Genomic DNA, 11,800 nt, shown 5'->3' with positions numbered 1-11,800 from the left:
CTAATGATTCTCCCTAAATCCTAAAAGCCACTGTATTTTTGATCCAGGATCATTATTTACTTCAGCAATATAAAGACTTACTCTTTGTCTGTCTAACGAAGCATATTTTATTCCTTACAATCTGGGAAGCACATTCTCTTCAGATCAGATCCCTTTCTCTCTTTTCAATATTGCTCTGCTGATACCCCTAAATGTTTTATACTCTTATTATTTTGTACTCTTACTATGTCTGGAATTGGAAAAAAAATAAAAATAAAAACTTTCTCTGTTTCCACCTTTGACCTTCCTGAGGGATGCCTGAGCCTTCTTTCCTTCTGTTGTCTTAGTGACTTAGCAAACTTTAAGAAAGACAAACCCCAACAACCAGCACAAAAGCAGTGCAGAGCTTCAGCCATTTATATATTCTTGAAAGATTCTGAAGCAGAAATTTAATGTTATGTTTGCCATCAAATGCACTTAGAGAAAATTAAGTGGACATATTTAAAATCAGAAGCTTCTGCTCTGTGACTTATATTACACATTTGCTTACCATTAATGTTGTTCTCTGTGTCACTTTGTAGGGATTTGTTGTGGGATTATAGAGATCTGAATTATATATAATAACTCTGTAAACAGTAAACACCACTTACATTCACCTGCTTGTACATCACTATTTCTTACAGCCTCAAAATTCCAGCTTTTAACCTAAAACATCAGAATGGAGACAGCATTAGAGACAAATGATAAATGAGAATATAATTAGAAAGAATGTTTTAAAAAAGATTCGATGACTAAGACCAAAATAGGAACTTGTTGAATTTCATCATCATTTAGATTTAACTGGAAGGTGAAAAACTAAAGAAAGTTCTAATTTCATTAGATTTGAAGTAATAGGTACTCGTAACCCTCCAAAAAAAGTTTGCATCACACAGCTCTTATTTATTTATTTTAAGTTTTTAAATAATAATGTTTTATTATGGAATGTCAGTCACCAACAGTACATCCTTAGTTTTTGATGTAGTGTTCCATGATTCGTTACTTGCGTATAACACCCAAGGCTCCATGCAATATGTGCCCTACTTAATACCCATCACCGACCTGTCCCAATCCCCACGTCCCTCCCCTCTGAAGCCCTCAGTTTGTTTCCCAAAGTCCATAGTCTTTTGTGGATCATTCCCCCTTCTGTTTACATCCCCTTCATTCTTCTCTTCCTTCTCCTACTGATTTTCATACTATTTCTTATATTCCATAAATGAGAGAAAACATATGATTGCGCTTCTCTGCTTGAGCTATTTCACTTAGCATAATATCCTCCAGTCCCGTCCATGTTGCTGCAAATGTTGGGTAATTGTTCTTTCTGATGGCTGAGTAATACTCCATGGTATATATGGACCACATCTTCTTAATCCATTCATCTGTTGAAAGGTATCTCAGCTCCTTCCACAATTTAGCGATTGTGGACAATGCTGCTATAAACATTGGGGTGCATATGGCCCTTCTTTTCACTATGTCTGTATCTTTGGGGTAAACACCCAGTAGTGCAATTGCTGGGTCATAGGGTACCTCTGTTTTTAACTTTTGGGGGGACCTCGACACTCTTTTCCAAAGCGGCCCTACCAACTTGCATTCCCACCAACAGTGTAAGGGATCCCCTTTCTCCACATCCTCTCCAACATTTGTTGTTTCTTGCCTTGATTTTTGCAATTCTAATTGGCATAAGGTGGTATCTCAATGTGGTTTTGATTTGAATTTCCCTGATGGCTAATGATTGTGAACATTTTTTCATGGGTCTGTTATCCATTTGAATGTCTTCATTGGAAAAGTGTCTGTTCATATCTTCTGCCCATTTTTCGATTTGATTATTTGTTTCTCATGTATTGAGTTTGAGAAGTTCTTTGTAGATCTTGGATACCAGTCTTTTATCTGTAGTGTCATTTGCAAATACCTTTTCCCATTCCGTGGGCTGCCTCTTAGTTTTTTTGACTGTTTCCTTGGCTGTGCAGAAGCTTTTTATCTTGATGAAGTCCCCCAAGTTCATTTTATCTTTTGTTTCTCTTGTCTTTGGAGATGTGTCATGAAAAAAGTTGCTGTGGCTGATATCAAAGAGGTTGCAGCCTCTGTTCTCCTCAATGATTTTGATGGATTCCTGTCTCACATCCAGATCTTTCATCCATTTGGAGTTTATCTTTGTGTATGGTGTGAGAGAGTGGTCAAGTTTCATTTCTTTGCATATAGCTGTCAAATTTTCCCAGCACCATTATTGAAGAGACCGTCTTTTTTCCATTGGATGTTTTTTTCCTGCTTTGTCAAAGATTAGTTGCCCATTGATCCGAGGATCCATTTCTGGGTTCTCTATTCTGTTTCATTGGTCTATGTGTCTGTTTATTGAGCACATAATATTGCGTCAAGTGCTGTCCTGTGAACTCTACATGCATTATTTTGTTTCCAAATCCTTTGACCTTTTAAAATATATAACATACATTAAAAAAGAAGATTCAGGACCAAAAAGATTATGTAGCTAGCCCAAGTGTACACAGTTAAGTGATAGACCCATGCTTGCATTTGGTATCTTGGACCAAAACACCCATACTTTTAAGTACTACATCACCTTAAAATCCTCTCTGAAAATGCAAAAATGTGCATTATAAATCTCATCATTTGTCAGTTTCTTGAAAATTCTGGAGATGGCAATCTCCTATACTCCATGGAGAAAAGTCCAATCAATGGCTGTCCAAAATGTGAAGTGTTTTTCCAAGTCTTACTTCTACATATAAGAGACAGAAAGGATGAGTATCTGTGGCAGACAAGGTAGAGAATGTGCCCCACTGCTTATCAATCTTCAACATGGTCTCAGGGAAAAAAATAAAGAAGCAAAAGTTTCCTCCTTGATTTCCAGCTGGAATTTAAAGACATTGCCCTGAGAGGTCATGACCCGATAGAATTGCTTCTCAGTTCTCCTCAGGGTTTGGAAATTTCCCATCAGTACGATTTTTCAAGACACAGTTACCTGTGTTTCATTTGTTCAAGTATTTGCAAAACTTTTATGTCTCCAACCAATTATTTTTTTTTCCAAATTCTCCTGGGTTTCCATGTGAAGATGCTTTCCATTCCCTTCATATTCAGGAATAGAAAACTGTGCATTGGGATGGAATACAGTATCTCTGTGCAGGATTAAGGCAAAATGCTCATACTCTAACTAAATACAAGAGCTGAGTTCTGGCATAAAACACAACATCAACCCACAAGGACTTGTAATGTGCTGGGATTAGAGTAGCAACAGGGAAACAAACTGAAGGTTTCAGAGGGGAGGGGGGTGGGGGATTGGGATAGGCTGGTGATGGGTATTAAGGAGGGCATGTATTGCATGGTGCACTGGGTGTTATACACAAGTAATGAATCATGGAACATTACATAAAAAACTAGGGATGTACTGTATGGTGACTAACATAACATAATAAATAATTATTATAAAAAAAAGAGTAGCGACAGGTGCTTATTAAAGATTAACACAGTTTGTGGATAATGTGCAAAAATGTATGGACTAATCCAAAATCTTCTTTTTTCTTCCTTAGTACATAAGCTATATATGCCATGACTTTAAAACTAAACAATGCAATTTTTAGAGATTAAAGGAAATTTCTCTTTCCATTTTTTGGTTGTTTTTTTTTTTTTTTTTTTTTTTGGAAGAGAAGGAATGACAGGTCTGCTTACTCTGAATCTAGGTAGCCCTGGGATTGACGCTTGAGGGAAACTTGGACTTAGCTCCTGAGGTCCCTTCAGAAAGCATCTATACCAAGGAGTTTGTCATTGTCACCCTTGATCCTACCTATTTTATGTCTATTCCCATCTGACTAAAAGAAGTAGAATTGAAGTGATTCATCAGAAAAGTGAACAAGCAGAAGCACCTTCACCTGTGGTATAAAGGGACAGTGTTATTCACCTGTGGTATGAGGAAACAGGTGTTATTCATCTGTGGTATTAAGGGACAAACATTAATTTCTCTTAACTGACATTTTAGAGAGTTTCTCTGACCAGAAGAACCATCTGACCAGGATCACACTCCTGAAAGAGAGAATCATTTAAACACATGACTCAATGGCAGGACTCCAGCCATTAAATCTGGAACCCTAGTCCTATTTCAAACCACACTTGGCATCTTCTACTTAATTCCATGCCCTGCTTTGCTTCATCATTAATTATCTCATTTTGTTAGAAGAAATGAGTGGTAAAACACTGAAATAATAGTGTGAAGATGGGATGGGACAGATAATATAATAATCAATCTTTAAGAAAAAAGGCTTTTCAAATCAAAAAGAGAGAGGACAGAGACAGAGACAGGCACAAAGAAATGTATGAAATGGGGAGATGGAGTAGGGGAGATAAATGACAATTTGCCCTTCCAGAATTGATCCAATAAGCCATTCGACCCACAGACTTAAAATCCCACCTTCATCATTTATTAAATTACAAAATTCATACCAAATTTCCAAAAATAGATGGCTTAATCTCTGGGCCATTTCTTCTGTTCTTCAGAGTTCTTTATTAACAGGCCTACAGCCAAATGCTTACAAAACAGAGCTTTTTGGTATATTCTGATATGTAGAAGATCCAGTCTCCCAACTCTATGTCCCTGACACTGTTTTTATTGCCAGGGCTGTTCAAACATAGCTATACATACATACAAATTTTAGAATCAGTTTATCAATTTCCATGACAATACACTCTGTCATTCTTTTGGAGGGGTGTTATTAATTCATCACAGAAAAATATCCAGTGAAAAAAAGACAGTCTCTTCAATAAGTGGTGCTGTGAAAATTGGTCAGCTACATGAAAAAGAATGAAATTTAACCACTCTCTCACACCATACACAAAGATAAACTCTAAATGGATGAAAGACCTTGATGTGAGACAGGAATCCATCAAAATCCTAGAGGAGAACATAGGTAGCAACCTTTTTGATATCAGCCACAGCAAACTTTTCATGACACATTTCCAAAGGCAAGAGAAACAAAAGAAAAAATGAACTTGTGGGATTTCATCAAGATAAAAAGCTTCTGCACAGCCAAGGAAACAGTCAAAAAAACTAAGAGGCAGCCCACGGAATGGGAAAAGGTATTTGCAAATGATACTACAGATAAAAGACTGGTATCCAAGATCTACAAAGAACTTCTCAAACGCAATATACAAGAAACAAATAAACAAATCAAAAAATGGGCAGAATATATGAACAGACATTTTCCAACGAAGACATACAAATGGCTAACAGACACATGAAAAAGTGTTCAAAATCATTAGCCCTCAGCAAAATTCAAATCAAAACCACACTGAGATACCACCTTACACCAGTTAGAATGGCAAAAATCAATAAGGCAAGAAACAACAACTGTTGGAGAGGATATGGAGAAAGGGGATCGCTCTTACACTGTTGGTGGGAATGCAAGTTGGTACAGCCACTCTGGAAAACACTGCAGAGGTCCCTTAAAAAGTTAAAAATTGAGCTACCCTATGATCCAGCCATTGCACTACTGGGTATTTACCCCAAAGATACAGACGTAGTGAAGAGAAGGGCCATTTGCACCCCAATGTTCATTGCAGCACTGTCCACAATAGCTAAATCATGGAAGGAGCCGAGATGCCCTTCAACAGATGACTGGATTAAGAAGTTGTGGTCCATATATACAATGGAATATTACTCAGCTATCAAAAAGAATGATTTCTCAACATTTGCTGCAACATGGACAGCACTGGAGGAGACAATGCTAAGTGAAATAAGCCAAGCAGAGAAAGACAATTATCATATGGTTTCTCTCATCTATGGAACATAAGAACTAGGAAGATCAGTAGGAGAAAAAGGGGATAAAAAAGGGGGGGTAATCAGAAGGGGGAATGAAGCATGAGAGACTATGGACTCTGAGAAACAAACTGAGGGCTTCAGAGGGGAGGGGCGTGGGGGACTGGGATAGACTGGTGATGGGTAGTAAGGAGGGCACGTATTGCATGGTGCACTGGGTGTTAAACGCAACTAACGAATCATCGAACTTTACATCAAAAAAAAAAAAAGAAATTGGTGTCTCTAAAATCAGGACCTCATCTAGGGTGGACAGAGACAGCCAAATATTTTTATAGGACCTCTTCCTAAGTGAATACTCAGTGTGAGATATAGTGAATTATTGATGAAGTTCTAGAATTGCAGGTAGAGAGGAGGTACTTTTGTATTTGCTTATCACCCAATTAGAAACAGAAAGATACTTCCTGGTGTAAGCATCTGTCTTTCTGTTCAGATAGAACCCATCTCTTCTTGTTCTCTACAGAGCCTCTGTATGTTGGAATAATGTCTCTTCTCGACACACTGCCCTCCTGTAACCAAGGCTCTAGGCACAGAACCTGGGATACTTTATAGGTGGAGAATCCAGAGCTTCTAGAACATTTGGTTGACCCCATAAGGAGCATAGAGAGTCAAAGGAGCACCCCAAAGGAAGAAACAAGGATGAGACCCATGCAATCAAGTCCAAGCTGGAGTACCCCACCAGAAGGCACTGCCCAGTCCCAGACAGTGGAGAACCTAGAAAACTTCACAGAAGACACTTCCAAGTGTAGAGTGAATAACAGAAGCTTTACTTGCTCACGCCTGAGGGCAGTAATATCAAAAATAGAGGTTCTTCCCATCTATGAACATAAAGTGAGTTAGTCATGCAGATGACTGGAAGAACATATTCCAGGCTGAGAATAGCCTATATAAAATCCCACAGCAAGAACATAACTGACCAGTAAGAGGAACAGAGACATGCCAGAGTAACAAGAGGAGTCACTGAGGGTTTAGTTGTATGCAAGGAGATCAGAATAATGACAGGGAAAATAATTACTTGATTTTTAGTAATTTGGAATGTTTAAGCATTTAACCTGAGTGGCATGAAGTGTCATTCCAAAGTATTGAGTAGAGGAGTGGCTATCATCTGACTTACGGGCTTAAAGGATTTTTCTGAGTACTGTGTTGACAATAGAATATAAGAGAAAAGGATGCCAATATAAAAGGAAGGAGGTAGGTATGAGGGAATTGCAATCATTCAGGTGAAAGATAACAGTGGCTTGGAATGAGAAAATAGGTCCAAATGTGATTAAACATGGTTGAATTTGGAATACATATTGAAGGGAGAGCCAACAGAATTTCCTGATAAACTGGATGTGGCATAAAAGAAATAGAGTCCACCAACAGTGTAAGAGGGATCCCCTTTCTCCACATCCTCTCCAACATTTGTTGTTTCCTGCCTTGTCAATTTTTGCCAATCTAACTGGCGTAAGGTGGTATCTCAATGTGGTTTTGATTTGAATTTCCCTGATGGCTAATGATTTTGAACATTTTTTCATGTGTCTGTTAGCCATTTGTATGTCTTCATTTGAAAAGTGTCTGTTCATATCTTCTGCCCATTTTTATGCTAAGTGAAATAAGTCAAGCAGAGAAAGACAATTATATGGTTTCATTCATTTATGGAACATAAGAAATAGGAAGATCTGTAGGAGAAGGAAGGGAAGAGTGAATGGGGGGTAAACAGAAGGAGGAATGAACCATGAGAGACTGTGGATTCTGGGAAACAAACTGAGGGATTCAGAGGGGAGGGGGGTGGGGGATTGGGATAGGCCGGTAATGGGCATTAAGGAGGGCACATGTTGCATGGTGCACTGAGTGTTATATGCAAATAATGAATCATGGAACATTACAACAAAAACTAAGGATGTACTGTATGGTGACTAACATAACATAATAAAAAATTATTATAGTAAATAAATAAATAAATAATAGAAATAGAGTCCAAATATGCCATCCTCTGAGATAGAGAATGTTGTGAGTGGAGTAGGTTTAGAGATAGGGAAGAATATATTTTTCATTCAAGTGGAAATGCCATGTGGGAGGTTGGATTTCCAGGACTCAGCCTCAGGAAAGAAGCCTACACTAGAGGTAATAATTTGGGAATCATGTTCATGTAGGAAGAATATACCATGGAAGACTGGAGTCAGTGATGGAGTCCATAAGATGAGAAATGAGGAAAGACTATCCAATTTAGGGACACAGATATCACTGGTGACCTTGAAAAAAATAGCCAAACTGTGGAAGGGGCTAAGATACCCTTCAACAGATGAATGGATAAAGAAGATGTGGTCCATATATAAAATGGAATAGTACTCAGCCATCAGAAAGGATGATTATCCAACATTTGCATCAACATGGATGGAACTGGGGGAGATTATGGTAAGTGAAATAAGTCAAGCAGAGAAAGATACTTACATGGTTTCAGTTATTTGTGAAACATAGGAAGAGCACTGAGGACATTAAGAGAAGGAAGGGGAAAATGCAAGGGGGAATTCAGAAGGGGAGAAGAACCCAGAGAGATATGGACACCAGGAAACAAACTGAGGGTTTTAGAGGGGAGGGGTTGGGGGATGGGTTAGCCTGGTGATGGGTATTAAGGAGGCACATATTGCATGGAGCACTGGCTATTATACACAAACAATGAATTATGGAACACTACATCAAAAACTAATGATGTACTGTATGGTGACTAACATAACATAATAAAAAAAATTTTAAAGAGCATTTTCTGTGTTAGGTACTAACGTATGCTTAGAAAGGTTAAAGAGAATAAATAGAAAGAGAAATGGGAAATAGGCATTATGGAACCTCTTGAGTTCTGCTACAAATAGGAGACAATGAAATGGAGTAGTAGCTGATAAAGGAAATGAGATCAAGGGACGATTTCATTTTAAAATAAAAGAAATAACAGACTGCTTCTTCGCTGAAGCAAATGATCCATTAGTCAGGGAAATATAGATGAAATAAGAGATGCCTTTATGTGAGTGATAAGGACGTGAGGCTCAGAACACAGACTATAAAGAGATTGATTGCCTTTGGATAGGAGCACAGGTAATGTGTTTAGTGGAGAAGGTGGAAGGTAGCAAATAATTGAACAGATACTAGAACAGATACTAGTAGATATAGTCATGACACTGTGGAAATGTTCTTCTGATGGCTTAATTTTTCTCAATGAAATAGGAAGCAAGTTCATCTAATGTTTCTCAATAAATTTGATGCTTACAAAATAGCTTTTTAGCTAGATATTCTTCACCAAACTAAGGCACTATTTTACCCTATTTTGCTATGTCTTTGTATCATGAATAGTATGGAATTTTTTAATTCTAATATAGAGATAAAATATGGTTTACAAGCTAACATTAGTAACAGCAAGTCCCTATAAAAAAGTGGTAAGATCAAAATTTGTTTCAGATGTTAGTATTAAGTCAGGCATAAACTCCGAAGTAATATGTTTAAAGAGTAAAGCTATTTAATGAAAATTAATTTGAGGAACCCATAGAACAGATAAGAGAAGAAATTTGTGAAATCAAACTGACAGATAACAATTTCCCACAAGTGGTAAGAACAGCTCTTACCTATGTAATAGAAGATGTAGCTTTTGGACCTACTTTTGACAGTGGGGAAATTCCCAAACAGATTACAAATATTTAGGGCTAGGAATATCATTGTGATCCTTCCAGTTCTGTAGTTCTATAATTAAAACAGAAAAATTATAATCTTTTTTTTTCTTTTACAAAAAAAAAAACAAGTTATTTATGCTGCCATGGGCTTTTTCTTCTTATTTCACATGAGGCACGATGAGGACATGTAAGATGAATCCAGGAATGAAGAGGCAGAGAGTAACTGAGGGGAATGACAGGGAAAGTCATCAGGAGAGACTTGTTCAAGGAGGTGGAAGTTTCACTGTAAGGAGGTGAAAATGGGAAAAAATGAGATGGAGCTAGCCAAGCAATAGCTCTGGGAAAGAGAGGTCCAGCAGCCAGCAGAGTAAGAACAAACAAAAGCCTGAACCAGGACCTGAATTATTAAAAACCAGGCTTGAATTATTTTTTTAAAAAAAAAGAGGTTTAAATTAAAAAAAAAAAAAGGGGAAAAGGGTGGCCAGGGTCTTGTAAGCAAAGGGCTGGAGCACAACATGTACTAGACAGGTAGGAAATAACTTGATTGCAGTATCTTAAGCTGATTTGCACACTTAAAAGATGCCATTGGCTGCTGTGTGCCCAATGGATTGGAACGAATGGAACTGGCAAGACCTCATTGTCCTTCTAGGAAAGATCTGTCCTTAGCATGTAAGCCAATGACACCCAGTCCCTCGTTTCACCAGTTTCCTCATGGCATTTTTTACCTCAGCGTTCCTCAGGGTGTAGATCAAGGGATTCAACATGGGTGCAATAATAGTAAAGGACACAGCCATTGTCTTGTCTATGGGGTAAGTGACCACAGGCCGCACATACAGGAAAATGCATGGCACAAAGAACAAGATGACCACGGTGAGGTGGGAGCCACAGGTGGAGAGGGCTTTGCGCCGCCCTTCAGAGCTGCAAGTCTTCAGGGAGCAGAGGATGACCACGTAGGATGTGATGAGAATAAGGAAGATGGTCACACACATCACCCCACTGTTGAGGACGGCTAAGAGACCCAGGGTGTGGGTGTCCGTGCAGGCCAGTTTCAACAAGGGAAACAAATCACACATGAAGTGGTCAATGACATTGGGGCCGCAGAAGGGTATTTGATACATGAAGAGAAGCTGTATTACCGCATGGATAAAGCCCCCCACCCAGGCCCCTCCCAGCAGCAGGCAGCACACCCGAGGGCTCATGATGGTCATGTAGTGCAGGGGCTTACAGATGGCCACATAGCGGTCATAGGCCATCACGATGAGAAAGATGATTCCCACACCACCAAAGAAATGGTCTGCAAAGACCTGGGTCAGGCAGCCTTCTAAGGAGATGGTAGTGCTCTTGGAGAGAGAGTCCACAATCATCTTGGGGGCAATGACAGAAGAGTAGGTGGCATCCATGAGGGAAAAGGAAGTAAGGAAAAAATACATAGGTGACCTCAGACTCTGACTTGTGATTACGGTTACCACAATGAGTAGGTTTCCCAAAACTGTGGACACGTACATAATGAGAAACACAGCAGAGAGTATTTTCCGTAGCTCCGGGTTCTCTGTAATGCCCAAAAGAATGAATTCAGTCACGTTGTTCGGATTTTCCATTTACTGTGGTCTGATATAAGCACACCGCTCTGAGATGGAAAATCTACAAAAGGGTATTATGTTTAGTTAGTAATCACTAAGTGTGTTGGACAATTTTTACACTGTGACTCATACCGTCTTGAGCTACTTTTTTCTCCAGACACTGATACAGAAACCAGCTGCTAATAGTGTAACCTGACAGCAACAGCTCCATCCTAACAGAGCCCTCCAACAACACTTCCATGTCCCAGTAAATTTCTTGCTCTTTGTCCCAATATTTGCTGCTTCAGACACTTAGAAAATCCTGCTTCATTATTCTGGAGCATGCTTACACTTGGAAATATGAAGGGATTAACATACTTTAAGGAAATCCTAGATCATTAGTAAGTAGGAGACAGTGAATAAATGATAACCAACTTAACACAATCTTGGATTAACTTTCCTTTCTTCCCTGTTTCACACTCTCCATTCACTGCCTCCATTCTGTTTTCCAGAATAAACCACCTACATACAAGCCCTTCTCTCAGCCTCTGACTTTTGGTAAACTCAAACTAGAAAGCGGACATTCATTTATAACTAGACACACCCAAGAGCCAAGAACTTGGAACATTTCATATCAATTCTCATTCATTTTCTCCATATATATCTTAGTACCTAGAATGAACTAATTGAAGAGCCCACAAGTCAGATCATATCCCAGGGACTCCCCCACTTAGTAAGAATTATTCTCTTTCCCTGTACATTTCTTCCTCTCAAAT

At 38.7% G+C, this 11,800-nt stretch overlaps 1 protein-coding gene across 1 annotated transcript; it reads right to left on the bottom strand.

Annotated features, from left to right (window-relative positions):
* Window positions 1–3,993: 3,993 nt before the first annotated feature.
* LOC113246396 (olfactory receptor 4C6-like) lies at window positions 3,994–11,063 on the bottom strand. Its single transcript, XM_026487000.2, has 3 exons — window positions 10,167–11,063; window positions 6,942–6,965; window positions 3,994–4,041 (listed from the first exon to the last, which is right to left on the bottom strand). Exons 1-3 carry the CDS (start codon window positions 11,061–11,063, stop codon window positions 3,994–3,996), a joined length of 969 nt encoding a protein of 322 aa, XP_026342785.2.
* Window positions 11,064–11,800: the final 737 nt, after the last annotated feature.

The sequence above is a fragment of the Ursus arctos genome, unplaced genomic scaffold (genome assembly GCF_023065955.2).
Source record: "Ursus arctos isolate Adak ecotype North America unplaced genomic scaffold, UrsArc2.0 scaffold_23, whole genome shotgun sequence".
Classification (NCBI taxonomy): domain Eukaryota; kingdom Metazoa; phylum Chordata; class Mammalia; order Carnivora; family Ursidae; genus Ursus; species Ursus arctos.
Note: the sequence above shows the minus strand (reverse complement) of the source record. Positions and strands in the feature narration are given on the sequence as shown.

Excerpts from the sequence above, each read along its gene's own strand:
- LOC113246396 (XM_026487000.2), bottom strand. The coding sequence starts at position 11,063 with ATGGAAAATCCGAACAACGTGACTGAATTCATTCTTTTGGGCATTACA. Across the intron at positions 6,966-10,166 it reads AAAATGCCATGAGGAAACTG|TACTCAGAAAAATCCTTTAA; the intron begins GTGAAACGAGGG and ends TTGTCAACACAG. Across the intron at positions 4,042-6,941 it reads CAGAAAAATCCTTTAAGCCC|GAGTGTGATCCTGGTCAGAT; the intron begins GTAAGTCAGATG and ends TCTCTCTTTCAG.